At 36.0% G+C, this 17648-nt stretch overlaps 1 protein-coding gene across 2 annotated transcripts in view; it reads left to right on the plus strand.

Annotated features, from left to right (window-relative positions):
- The window catches only part of LOC127413015 (arf-GAP with Rho-GAP domain, ANK repeat and PH domain-containing protein 3-like), a 42633-nt gene that overhangs the window by 21995 nt on the left and 2990 nt on the right, over positions 1–17648 (plus strand). Inside the window, exons 12-33 of one of the 2 annotated variants that reach the window (XM_051649790.1) lie at positions 2409–2494; positions 2643–2825; positions 6389–6530; positions 7255–7359; positions 9961–10117; positions 10232–10334; positions 10431–10629; positions 10759–10822; positions 11356–11519; positions 12273–12485; positions 12611–12716; positions 12817–12964; positions 13388–13456; positions 13541–13615; positions 13822–13939; positions 14087–14215; positions 15369–15505; positions 15612–15694; positions 15801–15836; positions 16447–16510; positions 16597–16740; positions 17138–17176. In XM_051649790.1, coding sequence (XP_051505750.1) covers positions 2409–2494; positions 2643–2825; positions 6389–6530; positions 7255–7359; positions 9961–10117; positions 10232–10334; positions 10431–10629; positions 10759–10822; positions 11356–11519; positions 12273–12485; positions 12611–12716; positions 12817–12964; positions 13388–13456; positions 13541–13615; positions 13822–13939; positions 14087–14215; positions 15369–15505; positions 15612–15694; positions 15801–15836; positions 16447–16510; positions 16597–16740; positions 17138–17176 — 2564 coding nt within the window. The remainder of the gene's footprint in view (positions 1–2408; positions 2495–2642; positions 2826–6388; positions 6531–7254; positions 7360–9960; positions 10118–10231; positions 10335–10430; positions 10630–10758; positions 10823–11355; positions 11520–12272; positions 12486–12610; positions 12717–12816; positions 12965–13387; positions 13457–13540; positions 13616–13821; positions 13940–14086; positions 14216–15368; positions 15506–15611; positions 15695–15800; positions 15837–16446; positions 16511–16596; positions 16741–17137; positions 17177–17648) is intronic. The other variant, XM_051649791.1, reaches the window with a different exon arrangement.

Consider the following 17648-nt stretch of genomic DNA (forward strand, 5'->3'; position numbering starts at 1 on the left):
TTCAGACTAGGATTGAAAAACAGTTTTGCCCACTGATAGTGTTATTTACACATGCTGTCTGCATTGTTTTAGCACCCAATTCACGAAAGGAATTATGCAAATCAGTTAGCAGCGCAAACATGGCCAAAATATAATTATGTTGTATGCAATTTGCACGGCACAATCTTGTATAGTGCTGAAATTACTACATGTTTGGATTTATAATGCTGTTCTCAATCACTGATGAATTACTGCTACTGTGATCAATATAAAATATACACAAACATCTGCTCTTAAGAAAATTCCATTTAACGCTTGTTTTCCACAACATTAATTGTGCTAGGCAAATGGACCCTTTTCACATTTCCGGATCTAGAACGCAGAAGTAAACTATAGTACGGTAAACTTTTATAGCATTGAATTGGAGACCACAACATATATGATTTCTACACTAAATGTTTTTTTTTTTTTTTTTTTTAATTGACGGTAAACTACCGGCAGCTGTGGTTGCCAATGTCACACTATGGCAGAGAGGCAGGACCCAAACGCAGATATGGAAGTCAAAATAAAGTTTTTATTTATAGAAACAAAATACAACAAAAATTCTCACAATGGAGAAAAAGTCAAATGAAACAAACTAAATATCACTAGTCTCCAGGAACTGACCAAGGGCTATTTTAGCCAAACCGACAGACAGGACACATACAGACCAACTAACAAACTAAACAATTCAGCATAGGACAGAACACAAGTGGGACTTAAGTAGGGAAAGGTAGATAGGGAGCAGGTGCCGCCAATGATAGTTAATTGGAGAACGAGCTTTTGCCCGGATAACGGAGCTGGCGCTCTCCACGTGGCACCTGCAAGACACAAGAGAGAGTGAGAGACAAAACAAACACAGGAAAATACTCAGATAAGATAGACATACAGTCAGGCCAGACTGTGACAGCCAAACATTTATCATTAAAAATACAGTGACCATGTTTCAGGCTTTATGGGATGTAATTTTCATGCCTGTATATTTTACAGGTCATTACCATTTATATTATTAAATAATATAAACTTGATACACTAATATTCTGGAACTATAAAAATCTGCTTTTCACTTTATAATGTATTGTTAATCACTGTAGTAATTGCAGAAAGGCACATGATGACAAAGTTAATCAATAGCGGCCCTTCCAGGAGCAATGACCCGTATACATTAAGAGACAGTGTGAACAGTGTCACTCATACAAACAGGGTAACACATGTGACATTACAATAATGCAATAAACACTAACTAAACTACATCAAATATAACACAGAACACCCCAAAGTATATAACTGATATTAAAAATAAGAAGAAACATACTGTAACTATTCCCATAAAATATTATGAAATGTGACTGGTCACACAGGGAATTCTGGGACAGCCCATTTATTGTTTTTTTTACCATAATTTTACCAATAATTTACCGTAAAAGAACATGCACTCTCTTGTTTAACATAATATACATTTTTAACATTAATTATACTGTAAAATTATACTTTTTACATCTAAAAAGTTTTTTTTTTTTTTACAATATTTTCCGTAAAATTTCATAATTTTTTACAGATTATTTTAAGGTAATTACCCGTAGAATGTTTACAGTCTTTTACCGTTAAAATTACAGAATTTTTTTTATGGTGTATATTCCCATTTGCTCCAATAGCAAAAGAAATAACCCACTTTTACAACTTTCCAAAATAAGTAAAAAAAATAGAGAGCGATGGATTAAGGCAGTCAAAAGAGAGAAAGATGCCAAATTTACTGTCACTTCCTCAGCAGCTGTATTTGTTTTTTGTTTTTTTTTAAGGGAAGGATAATATAACACAAAAATTATTGTTATAAATTTAGATTAAATAATTCAAACATTTTAAATATTTAAATACATCTGTCTAGATAAACGCTGCTAAATAAGATGGAAGTGCGTCATTACAGTCTGTGAAAGGGTCCCTATAGTTAAGTTGTGAATCTAAGCTTAATATACACATAAAATAGGCTTGTTTATGCTGTAAAGAATGACAATGGCTTAATTTAAATACTCACTTTGCTGCACTATTTCAGCGCATTAAGCACCTGGCTAAACTGGATTGCAAGTGGTAAAAGAATAAGAAATATCTTGCACAAAAGTGGCGAACCTATTAAGTGAATTTGCCCCTTAGTCGTTCATTATTTAAATAGTATCTAGCCAACATGTGCGACGGCAGTGCAGTGTCTTGGATTGATACAGATGGTATTAAGAGCCTGTAAACTCATTTGAGAGTTCATGAGAGGTCCTCCGTGCCTTACACACTACAGATAACAGTGGCTCAGAGGCACGATATCAGGAAGTCATTGTGGGACAAACAGAGTGAATGGTGCGTGGAGAGTGATGTGGTGCCTCTTTTGTTCTGTTTGCCTGCAGGCCAGCACCGAGGTCTTGGCACAATGGTGTCGAAAGTGCAGAGTCTGAAACTAGACACCAGTGTGTGGAGCAATGAGATTGTTCAGGTAGGATTTGTCATGAGTTGTGAATGGTTTTGAGACAGGTCTTTGTGTGAAAAGATCCTGATATTTCGCCCCACTGATTTTTATCACTTTTTTCACAAGGTCTGTTACAAATGAGACTAATTTGAACCTCTACCCTCATGTGTTCTAGCTCTTCATAATGCTTGGCAATGATAGTGCCAATGAATTCTGGGCAGCCAGGCTTCCTGTGATTGAGGAACTGGACTGTGATGCCTCCCCAGAACAGCGGAAAGAATTTATCACCCACAAATATCGTGAGGGCAGATACCGTCACCCTCATCCTAGTTTTAGCAGCCAGGAAGAACTGCTAAAGGTAAATGCAAAGTATTGGATGCAATACAAAACTTTATGTAGTCCATTAATTTGATCCTTCACAAAAATCCATAATTATACATTGTAAGTGTTTTGTACTTAAAATGGCAAAACATTGTGGAAAAACAATTTTCCTTGCTTTTTTTAAATAAAATAGTTCAACTGCAAAAGGGTCATTGACAAATGACGTTGTCCAAGGTGATAAAAAATGTATAAAATATTTTAAAAATCTAGTTTGAAACACGTCAAGTTTGTAGAAATTTAATAGTTGTGTCCATGTTGATTACACAAATTTTTGAAAAAAGTTTTCTACAAAAATGTATTTAATGACTTTAAAAATGTCATGTGGTGTAACCATCAAGTAATCATTAATTTAAAAAGTTTTCAAAGTATTTTTCAAGGTACACTTTTTTTTTTTTTTTTTTTTTTTTTTTTTTGTTACAAATATCATGAATTTTGAATCGAGAATCAAGACATTTTTTTCAGGGTTACACCAAATGACCTGAACAAAATGTGCCTTTTCATACAAATTTCTAAATTGATATTTAATTATATGGTAAAATAATGATTTTGGTTTTTAAACTTCACAAACAGTCTTGAGGGTCTAAAGGGTTCCTCTCAGTTTTATTTTTTTTTTAAATTGACAACAAAATGGCTACATGTTGGTTTCACCACATGACTGATTTGGTGGACAAAAGTTTTCCAAATATTAATCATATTTTTAAACAACGTTGTTTCACTGCAATTTTTAAAATAATAATAAAATATTATCTGCACTACTCATGCCAATATTTATTTTTTCAAGAATTTCAGCTTTTAATCAGACTCTTTTTTTTTTACTGTTTCTGGACACTTACACCACATGACATTTTTTTTTTTACTTTAAGCCCCTGACTTTGACTCAGAAATTAAAAATATTTTCATCATAGAAGAGGTGTATTCAAGTAATTTTTTTGTTTGAACTACATAAAGTATTTTTAACCCTTTAAGCTTGGATGGGCCTGCCGGTGGAGAAAAACAAAACTACAGTCTTGACCCAAAATAGGTATCGTTTGAAAGCTTAGAAGCTTTACTTTCCAATGCATGCAGGCATTATGACCAACACTGAACAAGTGCTTTGATATTTGTAGACAAATCAGGAGTGTTCCGTTTTGATAATTTATAAAAAAAAAATTGCACTGTACACATTTTAGCAATCAGTTAAAACATCAAATTGCTCAAATAGCCATGTGTCATATGTTTTTGTAAAGCTCTCAAAGAATAGAATGCAACCAGTCTATTTGTTTTACTCACAGATGAAAACATAGGGAGTAATAGCTAAGAATATGCCTTTAACAATTATGTTAGTGTTACTTGCATGCCGTGTTTTCACTTAAAACTTCACAAAATACATAAAATATACCATTTATTTAGAGAAGGTGATTATATTTCAAATGAGCCCACACACAAGGTAATTGGATGCATAGATCATTAGATAATCCACACGAAGCACAATGCTACATATGGCCACCAGGAGATGGCGCCATGTAAATTACACTGTCTCAGAGTCTCAGTGACTCATGGAGTCATTCTGTGAAATCTCATTACTAAAATCATGTCTCCATGCTATGCATACCTTTAGTCATTGTTGTTTTTGCATGTGTAATTAGTTTTTATGTACAATTATTATATTTTATTTGTTTGGAGAGACTTTTGGACACATGGAGATGTTTTTGGACACTATGATCAATTATATTTGTAATATAATGTTATAACTTTTAATTGCTTTGTCATAGCAACACAAACATTTTCTGAGAAACAGTTGACATGATTTGGAACAAAACAAAAGCAGTTTTTGGAGCCACCTTATTTACGCCCAGAGATATATAATTTAAAATATGGTTAAAAAAAGTACATTTTTGGCTCAATTATTTTGTAATTTTTCAGCAGTTTCTTAGGCTGAGAGTTACAGAATTTATCATATTCTGTATAATTAAATAGGTAGCTCAGTGGTAAAGACGCTGGCTACCACCCTTGGAGTTCGCTAGTTTACTATTTCAAATCCCAGGGCGTGCTGAGTGACTCCAGTTCATTATTGACTCCAGGCAGGTCTCCTAAGCAACCAAATTGGCCCGGTTGCTAGGGAGGGTAGACTCACGTAGGGTAACCTCCTCGTGGTCACTATAATGTGGTTAGTTCTTGGTGGGGCGCGTGGTGAGTTGAGCGTGGATGCCACAGTGGATGGCATGAAGCCTCCACATGCGCCATGTCTCCGTGGCAACGTGCTCAACAAGCCACGTGATAAGATGCGTCGGAGGCAGCTGGGATTCGTCCTCCGCCACCCGGACTGAGGCGAATCACTACGCGACCACAAGGGCTTAAAAGCACATTGGGAATTGGGCATTCCAAATTGGGAGAAAACATTTTTGAAATGATCTTTTTACAATGATACCAAACACTTTACCCTCCTTTGCATATCAACACCTGTTCATTTTCCAGCAACCTTGGAAGGTTAGCCAATCATAACAAAGATCAAATTAGTCTAAGTTGCAAAAACAGCCTGATAATTCTGAGGGTCAGACAGAAGGTGGAAAAATTTACATGTAAAATAAAATTACATGTTGTTGGTGTATCCAACCTTAACTAGCATTATAAATGGATTTCAAAGTACAAAGAAAATGCTACAAAAATGTAGGATGTGGCCCCTTTAAACATCAGGGAAATATCAGGGAATTTTGAAATTGTGATTTCTAGGCCTGGAAAAATCCTGTGAAAATCCTGAGAACTCCTGTAGTCTATAAAATTATTACTACTTATGCTCCGCTCAAAAATATTTAATCAGCTAGAAACTGCTGTTTGTGAGCATAATCTCTAAAATCATTTAAAACATCATTATTTAATATTCACGAATGACTGGAAAGGTCTAGGAAAACTCATGGAAATTCATTGGTCAAAAATGTGGGAACCCTGTTAGCATGCTAACACAGATATTAGTGACTTAAACCTTTGTACAAACCTATGTGCACAACATTTTGCATTGATGACAGTGAGGTAAGGTTTTCGTCAGATGTTTTCAATACCACATAGCTGCAACACTTTGCACAATAAATGCATTTCCTCTTAAACTGCTGCAACAAACACAATATTTTGAAATATATTCAGAATAGTTCTTTAAAAGAGAATTACTGTAATCTATTGCATTGGCCATTTCTGCCAGTGATGCCTTTGCTTCAAAAGAGGATATTAAGTTTAGTCTCCACTGGGGCAGCAAGGACATCCTTTCTTAATATAGCCAGAGCCATCTAAGTATTATGCCAACGGTCAAGCCAAGATTAGTGTGTATTATTCTTTCTCAGAACTTTACCCTGGCTATCATTTGTTTATCCAGGCTACCTATGTGCCCCCGGAACAGGCCGATGGATGTGCTGTGAATTGTAAATAATTAAAGAAAGCTAATAAAAGCACTACGCTGCATAGATGGATTTTTGAGGATTGAAAATTGAATGTCCTTTGGCTGAATGTGCTGTTAGTGGTGCATTTGTTTAAGTGCGTGTGCATTTATGTGTGTATGTGTTTGCCCTGCAGGTGTTGTGCACCGCCATGACCGAGCAGAAATTGCTGAAAACGGTCACTCAGATTTTTGCAGAAGCCGAGGCCGCTCGACTCTCTGATGCTAATGGAAACAATAAGCGTCAGTCCCCACATTACTCATACACACAGTCTGCAGGTATGAACACAATGCCACTGACATCACAAACACCTACAGAATTTCTGCCTCACCACTTCACCACAGCAGTAGTAATAACAATGTTTCTTTAAGGAGAAGTATGTCATTTCTGCACTACAAGCGGCACCAAGCAAAATAAACAAAATAATGTTTCACAAACAGGTTTCCCAAATACTCTTTCAGCCCCTTCTCTAAGCTAGCTAGCCAGTAACATTTAGCTAATACATAAAAAGCTAATGTTAGCACAGTTGGTGACTAGCCAGACATAATGGTTGAGAAAGCTTGTAAAATCCTGTATTTTGTGAACATGATGCTGATATCTATTTGTGTTTTACCATGTGCTCTGATTGTATGTACTTTGGAAGGGCTTTTGATTTTGGTGCTAGTGATTGGTGATAGCGAAAGGCAGTTTCTTTTTCTTTACAGTGTCTGTCGTTATTTGGTGAAACTAGTCAATTCCTTGCTAAATGGCTTCTTACAGGTAGTCCTGCCCCAAACTTTGCATTGGTTGAAGCAGAAGTTGATATGTCTGAGTGCTCCAGTAATGATTTAATAGTGCCACAGAACCACAGTTGTTACACTTTTCAGGAAAGCCCATCTACGAAAGGCTTACTTGTAGTTACTATTGGAGAAAGTACTTCAACAGCAATCAAATACATACTTCACCTTTAACAATGAAATAATTTAATGCAACTTGTATCATGTTATTCTTATTTTGATTCAGATTCCTGTGTTTATGATGAGATCATGCAGCCCATCCTGTACTCTGGCTACCTCTACAAGTCAGGCTCCTTGAACAAAGGGACATTATCTCGCAGAACCAGAGACGGTAGGCAGCACAAGCCTTGGCAGTGGTTTTGGAGCAGAATGTACTTCTTTACTAAAAACAGATGCCTGTCAGTACCCACACAGCTGGGCCATACTGTCTAATACATTTTAGAACATGGTGGTAGTATAATATTATGCAAATATTACGTTAAATTTGCACAGTCATTTTCAAAATCAACGTAAAAAAAACTCTTAAAGACCTGTAAATCAGTAGTACTTTTGATAGATATATTTTAAATAATGCACACTCCCAGTCATCAGTGGCCTAGATATACCTATTTTAAAACCAGAAACAAACAAGGTAGGTCACCCCCTCATGATGTCTGCCATGTTGAGATCACATGACCAGCTGAACACTAATCACAATTCAGTTCAATTCAATAAAATATTTATAGCGCCGTTCACAATACATATTGTAAAATGGCATTAGTAATGAAAACATCGTATCATCCAGCAAAACAGGTTTAGTTTACCCAAAAATGAAAATTCTCTCATCATTTACTCACCCTCAAGACATCCCAGATGTGTATGACTTTCTTCTGCTGAACACAAACAAAGAGTTTTTGAAACATATCTCAGATCTGTATGTCCATACAATGCAAGTGAATGGTGACCAGACCTTTGAAGCTCTAAAAAGCACATAAAGGCAGCATAAAAGTAATTCATAGGACTCCAGTAATTATGATAGGTGAACAAATCAATATTTAAGTCCTTTTTAATTACCACTCTGCTTTCACTTTCCTCATCTCTCTTTTCTCAGAGGAGTTCTTCTTCTTTTGTTTTTGGCAATTCACATTCTTCATGGATATCGCTACCTTCTGGGCAAGGAGGAGAATTTATAGGAAAAAAGAACTTAAATATTGATCTGTTTCTCACCCAGACTTATCATATCGCTGTGAAGATAGATATTAACCCACTGGAGTCGTATGGATTACTTTTATGCTGCCTTAATGTGCCTTTTGGAGTTTCAAAGTTCTGGCCGCCATTCATTGAATAGACCAACAGAGTTGAGATATTCTCTTAAAATCTTTGTTTGTGTTCTGTAGAAGAAAGAAAGTCATACATATCTAGGATGGCATGAGGGTGAGTAAATGATGAGAGAATTTTCATTTTTGGGTGAACTAACCCTTTAACAATTACTTAGTGCACCTTTAATAAAAGGTGTAAGGTATGTAAGATTCAGAAATCCTTGTTATTAATGACACTTGTGGCCATTAAGTGAACTGCAGCCTGCTACCTGTTGCTCGTGCTCGCGCACACACTCCAAAGGGACGCGAGCGAGCATCGACCAAAACAATGACGTAACGTACAAAGAGGCTGAACGTGATTCACCGGCATCATGCTGACAGATGAGGTAGCATAATTCAAATTACACAGTTATGATTGTTTTACTACAAACTTTGAGACTGTATATTATATTTGACTCTCCAGTGCTGGAACAGGGCTAAAACAAAGTGTGGATATAGGTCTGACTATGTGAGACTGTAGTTTGAAGTAATCACTTTTCTTTGCATGATACATTGACTGCATTTATTCGATAGCCTATGTTGGTGTTAGCTAGCTAGCCAGCTTTATCAATAGCTGTTAGCTAAATTTGGTGGATGATGACAGTAGCTGTTTATAAAATAGACTGTACATTATAAATATGTTAACACAATTCAGTATTGATGTGATTCCATCACAACTGTCATTTTGATATATCGATGCACTATTGTTTTATAATAATAGAATGTATAAATTTTCTGTATAACCAAGTTACGTTACACTAATGAATGGAGCTTTTTGCATTATCTTGAACATTGTCTAGCATTCATTTCATGTGTTATTGTAGTTTACCTTGCTGAATAATTACAGATTAACATTGACATTAACCTGACTTTTAGTATAAAGAGAAGATCGTTGAAATTATTTGAAAGTTACGAAGCAAGGTAGCGTCAGCGTTAGCAGGCAAGATCAAGTTAGCTAAAATGACACAGATCAATCCTTATGGCACTATATTTCACATGCTTTGCAATTATGAAAGCTTACCTGTCCAATAAGAAGAACGTCAATTCAGGGTCTGTTTTGATCCCCAAAACCGAACGAAGGTCCCTCCAGGAATCAAATACCCTGCTGATGTGTAACTCTAGTTTTCGCTCGACCATGATCACGTTCCTGCTGTAAGTCAGTAAATAAATGTTTTTTTGTTTTTTTGGCTTACTCTGAGTTTGTGTAGGAGTCGGTGTTGTCCTGGGAGCCGGGCGTTTGCTTGATTTTGTGTTGCAGTTTGTTGTCGCTGTTGAATAATGGAAGAGAGGCTACTGTCTGAGGCAAGGCTCTCGGGAGCGTGCATAAACGTCACATCCTTTGGATTTTCCCGGCAAAAGCGACCCGCTCCCTTCGCACGAAAATCAGACTACAGGCTTTAATAGGCAAACTAGCAAGTCCGGGAAGGGCTCATTTTTTAAGTTGTGTTACAAGCTGTTCACACATTGGCAAAAAAAATATTACACCTTTAAATGCTGCTTTTATATATTAAAAATGTTATATACAGTATATTATCTTTGTTTTTTTAGCAGTTTGTTTTTTATTTTTAATACCTTTTTTTATTTATTTTTTTCAGCAGATTTTCAAAAATACTGGTGTTCAGTGGAGAAGTCCATTCTCTTTTATGAGTCTGACAGATGTCATGAGCCCAGTACAAAGATCCATGTTAAAGATATCATTTGTTTAGGAGTCAGCAGACCAGACTCCTGCAACAACAGTGGCCTTACCAACAAGTGTGTGACAAGTCACCATATTTCACATTTACTGTATATTACTACAAATTATCAGAATATCCTACATCATGAAGTTCTAACATTCCCTTATTCATTTTTTGTTTTGAATTTTAGATTTCGATTCACTTTTGAACTGTACCTAACATCTGATAAACTGGTTCAGTTTGGCCTGGAAACTCCGGAAGCATTGCACAGTTGGGCGAGAGCAATAGGGAAGGTAAATATTAATCAGTCAAGCTGTAATTTCTGTACACAGGAAATAGCTTGGCACACCAGTGCATTAGATCTTGCCTTGGTTTTTGATTTCCGGCAGGCCATCACACCTCTCAGCTGTCACTGCCTTCTGGCGCGAGAGTTCGAGCGAGTGGGCATGCTGCGCTACAAGGCCATGCTCGATCCCCAGCAGTGGAAAGAAGGCTTCTTTGTTCTACAAAAGTCCAACCTGTTCATCTGCCCTGGAAACGATGGAGCCGCCGAGGACATTATAAACCTAAAACGCCTACAGGAGCTCAGTGAGTCTGTTACCTCAATCACTGTCACTAATATAGTATTTCAGATATAATAATGCTTCTAAATTTACCCTTGGGGATAAATAAAATATCTTTTTACTTATCTATCTCTGTCTTGGTTTATAAATCAAGGCATTGTATCAGAAACCGAGAACCATGAGAAGAAGGACATTCTAGTTCTTGTTGAGAAAGGAAGGTGGGTCTTTAAATTCTTCAAATACTCATTTATCCACTTAAACGTCAACATGAAATAAAAATGAGCCTATTTATATTCTTAATACACTCTGTCTTCGTAATCTTTTATCAAACTAGCTCCGCTTCTGAAACAACTTAACTTTTAACACCAAACCTTCTTATTTTTCAACCTCTCTGTTTCAGTGACCTGTCATATATAGGCCACTTTTCATGATTCAGTTAATTCCAGATGGTTAAATTTAAGTCTCGCTCTCCTGTTTCACTTGGAAATACTTGGTTTGTGAATACTGTTTCATGTCGACCTCTTTCAGTTACCTCTTCACACACCCAAGCAACATTTAAATGGATAGTTTAACCCAAAATAAAAATTCTGTCATGATTTACTCACCCTCATATTGTTCCAAACCAGAAATGACTTTTATTTTCACAATTCCTTTAAATTAATTTTAAATTGAGATTTTTGATGCAGGCAAAGCATTAATAGTCTCCATTTCTTATAATTCAATGTCATTTTATGGTTGACTGTGTCTGTAGGACTGTGCACCTGCAGGGCATGGGCAGGACAGATTTCTCTCTGTGGTACACAGACATTCAGAAGGCTGCAGGAGGGAAAGGAAACACCCTTAAAGATCAGCAGCTCAGCAGAAATGACATCCCCATCATTGTAGACAGCTGCATTGCCTTCATAACCCAATATGGTGAGAAGACAGACTCTGCTTAAATCTATAATATGACTAATACCAACAATATAAAAGGTATAGTTGACCCAAAAATGAAAATTCTCTCATCATTTACTCACCCTCATGCCATCCCAGATGTGTATGACTTTTCTCTTGTGCTGAACACAAACAAAGATTTTCTGAAAAATATTTCAGCTCTGTAGGTCCATACAATGCAAGTGAATGGTGACCAGAACTTTGAAGGTCCTAAAAGCACATATAAAGGCAGCATAAAGGTACACTCCAATGGTTAAATCCATATCTTCGGAAGTGATGTGAAAGGTGTGGGTCAGAAACAGATCAATATTTAACTCCTTTTTTACTATAAATCTTCACTTTCTCATTCGTCGTCTTTCATTTTTTGTGATTCACATTCTTCATGCATAGTGCCACCTTTTGGGCAGGGAGGAGAATGTTAGTAATATTGCTATGTTTCTTACCTACACCCATCATATTGTGTCAGAAGATATGGATTTAACCACTGGAGTCATATGGATTACTTTTATGCAGCTTTTATATGCTTTTTGGACCTTCAAAGTTCTGGCCACCATTCACTTGCATTGTGTGGACCTACAGAGATAAAATATTTTTCTAAAAATCTTCATTTGTGTTCAGCAGAAGACAGGAAGTCATACTCATCTGGGATGGCATGAGGGTGAGTAAATAATGAGAGAATTGTCAATTTTGGCTGAACTATCCCTTTAACAAGTGATATCCATCTCACAAATACAGGCTTGGGACATGAGGGTATATACAGGAAAAATGGGGCACAGTCTAGAATCAACCTTTTGATGGAAGAGTTCCGAAAGGATGCACGCAATGTGAAACTCCGTATTGGAGACAACTTCATAGAGGACGTAACTGATGTACTGAAGAGGTTCTTCCGGGAGATTGACGACCCCATATTCATGGCTGATCTCCACCCCTTCTGGAGGGAAGCTGCCAGTTAGTGCAATACATTTCATGAATTTAAATGTTTCTAAATTGGAAGATGTTAATAGATTTGTTTCAAATGACTGAGCATCTCATTTTGAATAGTTCACTAAGTGATTTCTTATGCCTATATGCAGAGATACCTCAAAAGACACAGCGTCTGGACAGATATAAAGAGCTGATTCGAGGTTTACCACGGGTTAACAGAACGACTCTATCAACACTCATTAGTCACCTCTACAGGTCTGATTCTGCCTGACCTTTAGAAGTCTGTTTTTGGTCATTATAGCAGCACTCTCACTCCTGCTCTTTCCCTTTGCCTCTCTCTTCCTCTTTATCTTAGGGTACAAAAGTGTGCTGACCTGAATCAAATGTGCACTAAGAACCTGTCACTGCTGTTCGCTCCAAGCCTGTTTCAGACTGATGGGAAAGGAGAACATGAGGTCAAGATCATAGAAGACCTAATTGACAACTACTTGTATATATTTGATGTAAGTAGATTACTTCAGAGCATGATGATAACAAACGTTCCTGTAGCTCAACTGGTAGAGCAAGGCGCAAACTGATAAAATTTATACCTTGGAAGCACTGCAAGTCACTTTTCCTAAAAGTGAAATGCTAATTTACTGTATAAAACACCCTAAGAAGAAAGTACTTTAGTAGTACCATGATCAAATACCGCCATACTTTAATATATACCACCGTAATGAACGATTGCCATTTTCAAGTACAGCACCATTGTATTAACATGGTACTCCAAAAATGCTCAGAAATTCATGGTAGTACCATTGTACTTTCTTGGTACTTTTTTGATAGTAGAATGCAGTTATATAAAAATATAAATTGATAAAAAATGTTTTATTAATTGTTATTTGTCATTTTAAATTGACCTTATTTTTTTTGTATTTGCTCAGATCGATGAAGAGCACCAAACACAGATTGAACTAGAAATCAGTCTGATTACTACCTGGAGAGACACACAGGTAAAATAACCTGCTTACCTGGTGTTGATAGTACAAAACAAAAGTATCAGCTTACGATGCAATCTTTTTCTATGACATTTGCAGCTCTCGCAGGCTGGGGACTTGATTATTGAAGTTTATCTAGAGGAAAAGATACCAGATTGCTGCATCACTCTGAAAGTAAGGGCATTTTTCTTTACTAAAAATCCAGGATGCCTCTATAGAAGCTTATAAAGGAGAACTGTTATTTACTGTGTCTCTGTGTAAAGAAAACAGAAAGTTGCTGTTGCACAACTTAACCACAAGATGGCAGACGAAAACCATTTTTTCATTCAATATGAAGTCATTCTTCTTGTTTTATGGTTAATTGCTATGGCTCTCCACAGGTGTCTCCCACTATGTGTGCCGAGGAGCTGACCAACCAGGTGCTATATATGAGAAATATTCCTGCAGGGGAGAGAGACGTATGGATGGCCTTTGAGGCCATTGAGGAAGGAGAGCTTGGTAAAATTAAAATGCATACAAATGACACAGTCAAATCATACTGACAAGTTCCTTAAAAAAGGGAGCAGATCACATACTGTGGGGTAAATAATGTTTATGAAGTGTGGAATAAAACAATAGGTAAAATGCAGAATGTCATTTCCGCAGAACGACCTCTTCACCCCAAAGAGAAAGTTCTGGAACAGGCCCTGCAGTGGTGTAAAATGGCCGATCCCAGCTCGGCATATCTAGTTGTGAAGAAAGTGCCCAGAGGAGAGGCTATAGACATTTTCACAGGTGAAAATCCTATTCATTTCATGCAATGGACTGACTTTTTTTTTTTTTTTTTTTTTCAGAAATGTAATAATGATCAAGAGTTAAAAAAAAATGTTTTTGTTGGAAAATAACATAGTTAACATGTCTTAACTTTTTGTTTCATCTTCAACATATATATATATATGTGTGTGTGTGTATATATATATATATATATATATATATATATATATATATATATATATATATATACTGTGTGTGTATGTATGTGTATATGTGTATATATATATATATATATATATATATATATATACACACACACAGTATATATGTACACAGTATATATATATCGTGTACATATATACTGTGTACACAGTATATATGTACACAGTGTATATATATATATATATATATATATATATATATATATATATATACAGTATATATTTAACCTAAAGTGCTGATGATGTTTAAGGAAAGTGTATTTTTAACAACTGAACTTGGTTTTCTCCACCATATTTTTCACCTTTTTGCAGTTCACTTCAACAGTGATAAATTATTTTTAAAAATATAAATTCAAATATTGACTGTAGCCTCTCAATTAATATAAGGTCACAAAAGATGCATGCATAATAATTATAAATTTTTTGGACCCACTTTATATTAGTTGTCTTTAACTAGTGTGTACTTAAGCATTTGATACAATGTACTTATTATGTACATACACGTTGTTGCATTGTACTTACATTTAAAGTACCTGTATTTAATTACATTAACCCTAACTCTAACCCTTTAATTACTCTCTTTACCTTACCCCTAAACCTAACCCTGACCCAACCCTTACCCTAAACCCTAACCCTAAACCTACCCCTACCTCAGTAGCAGCAAATGGGAGTCTTGCAGAACATGTAGTTACACAATAAGTACATTTTATTGCATGTATTTAATGTTAGTACATAGTAGTTAAAGACACCTAATATAAAGTGGGACCAATTTTTTTTTGTTTCAAACCATCTTAGATGGAATATTGCATGTGACCCTGCATAATTAACACATATTATTGAAACATAAGACTCTAAAACCATAATTTGTCACAGGAAACACATCAACTGCATATCCCCTCTGTATTGTTGTTAGTCTTTGACATTGTATCTGTTGTCTGTGTTGTGGGTGGCAGCCTACAAGAGTGAGATAGTGAAGTCTGGTGTTCTGAAGTGTCGAGAGGAGCCGCCCAAACTCCTGCAGGGGAACAAATTCCAGGAGCGATCATTTCAAATCAAAGACCACAAACTACTCCTGTTGAAGGACAAGAAAGTATGTTTATAGTTCATCAACAATTACAGCTTTCTGGACAAATGAAAGCACAAATACCTGAAAGCAAAAGTTTAATGTTTGTTTTCATATCCATCCATCATCACAGACCAACAAGCCTGAAAAAGAGTGGCAGCTGAAAACCTTGAAGGTTTACATGGGGATAAGAAAGAAACTAAAACCACCCACAAAGTAAGATGCACATCTCACAATTTTGTTTTGAGAAATAAATTAACATTATCCTGAGCGAACTTTATGTAATAGTAAAAAATAAAGCTATTAATGTGTGTACTTGCAGATGGGGATTTACAGTAATGTTGGATAAACAGCAAATGTAAGTACTTATTTTCAAATGTTACACATGAAATAAAGCAGAATTCATAGGAATCTATGGTAACATATTCTATGAATTCTCTATACATTACTATCCATTCAAATTCTTTCATTAAAGCAATAATAAAATAACATTTTAGCTTTGGAAATAAATTTGAATGCAGACACCATTTTTATTTGTCTACAAAACTAATTACAAGCAATTAAGCCAAAGCATTTAGATCAAAAGGATTTAAAGATCGTGAAAAACAAATTCAGTCAAGTGTGTCCAAACCTTTGACTGATAACGTACATTTGAATTTTATAATGCATTAAAATGCACAATTAACATTTCTTTTGATATATCAAGTGCAATGCTTTATACTCTTTAAATATACCTTGATGATTTGTATGCATTATAACTGTTTGCAGTTATTTGTGCAATGATATAATGTAATACAAGGTATAATACAGTAGGTATTCTTATATGTATAATAAGACACTAAGAATACATTTTTAATGCACTGAGAACACCTTTTATACTGCATTCTATATACAGGCTTCACAGAAGGTGGTACCAAATCGATTTATGGCTATATAGCTAAACATAATCACTTTTATTGGCCTGACAGGTACCTCAGCTGTTCCTGTGAAACTGAATTATGGGACTGGATGACTAATTTACTTAAATCACAGGTATAATGCCCTTTATATAGAGCAAATGGTTCTGAACATTTATTGACCTTTCAAAGCTATAAATTAACAGTAAATCCCTCCATCAGAATGATGACCTGCGCCCACCTGTGATGAGACGCCACTCTTCCTCCGACATATCCAAACAGAGATTCGGCACCATGCCGCTAGTGCCCATTAGAGGAGAGAAGAGCAATACCAACTCTACCATGCTCTCTGCCAATCAGACTCTGGTAGAGCACATGCTTGCTTATGCCATACTTTTGCAAATGGTTGCTAACACATTGGCACATGTAGTGCTCACTTGCCCTGAGCTTAAAGGGATAGTCACCCAAAAATGAAAATTCTGTCATTATTTACTTGACTTCATGTTGATCCAAACCTGAATGACTTTCTTTCTTCTGTGGAACACAAAATGAGAATGACATCTTCAGTCACCTTTCACTTTTATTGTATGGAAAAAGATGCAATGAAACTGAGGCTGAGGACTGAGGCTGTTTGTTCCTAACATTCTCCTTTTGTGTTCCACTGAAGAAAGAAAGTCATATGGGTTAAGGATAACACAATGGTTAGTAAATGAGTGAACTGTCCCTTTAAGATTTTTGTCTTTATGTGTTTGTATTTTTTCAGAGAAAGCTTCACACAAGAAGGGCACTCTCAATGTTCTTTGTAAGTATTTCTTTTTTTCTTCTGTAGATGAAACAATGCAGTTCATGTTAGAATGCTTTTAACCTTCAGTTTTAACACCACTGCTTACAAGTTTGTTGCCATTTCTCCAAACAGTTTAGTCACAAATACAATGGCTGGTCAAAATGGAAAAGTAGGAGGTTTGGGAAGTATCAAATTGCAGTTGTTTTTTTGTTTTTTTGTTCCCTTTGACTTCCTCAGTCCGTTCCTCCATTCCCGTTGGGAACTAAAGTTTTCTGTTCTGGCAGGATGCATTTGGAGGTAGAATGCTTCTTCTGCATTGTTTTGCAACTGTAGCCTTGAGGGAGGGTAGGGAGCTGTGTGTTTTGGGAAAATGCCACAACCTCTGGTGTGTCCCAGCCCAAAAGCTTTCACAAGCAAATTGTCTGTGGGCTTTGTGCTTTTGTCCTCAGTGTATTCTGATACTGAGACAAACATTTAAGCTCAGAAAAGG

Source organism: Myxocyprinus asiaticus, chromosome 22 (genome assembly GCF_019703515.2).
Source record: "Myxocyprinus asiaticus isolate MX2 ecotype Aquarium Trade chromosome 22, UBuf_Myxa_2, whole genome shotgun sequence".
Classification (NCBI taxonomy): domain Eukaryota; kingdom Metazoa; phylum Chordata; class Actinopteri; order Cypriniformes; family Catostomidae; genus Myxocyprinus; species Myxocyprinus asiaticus.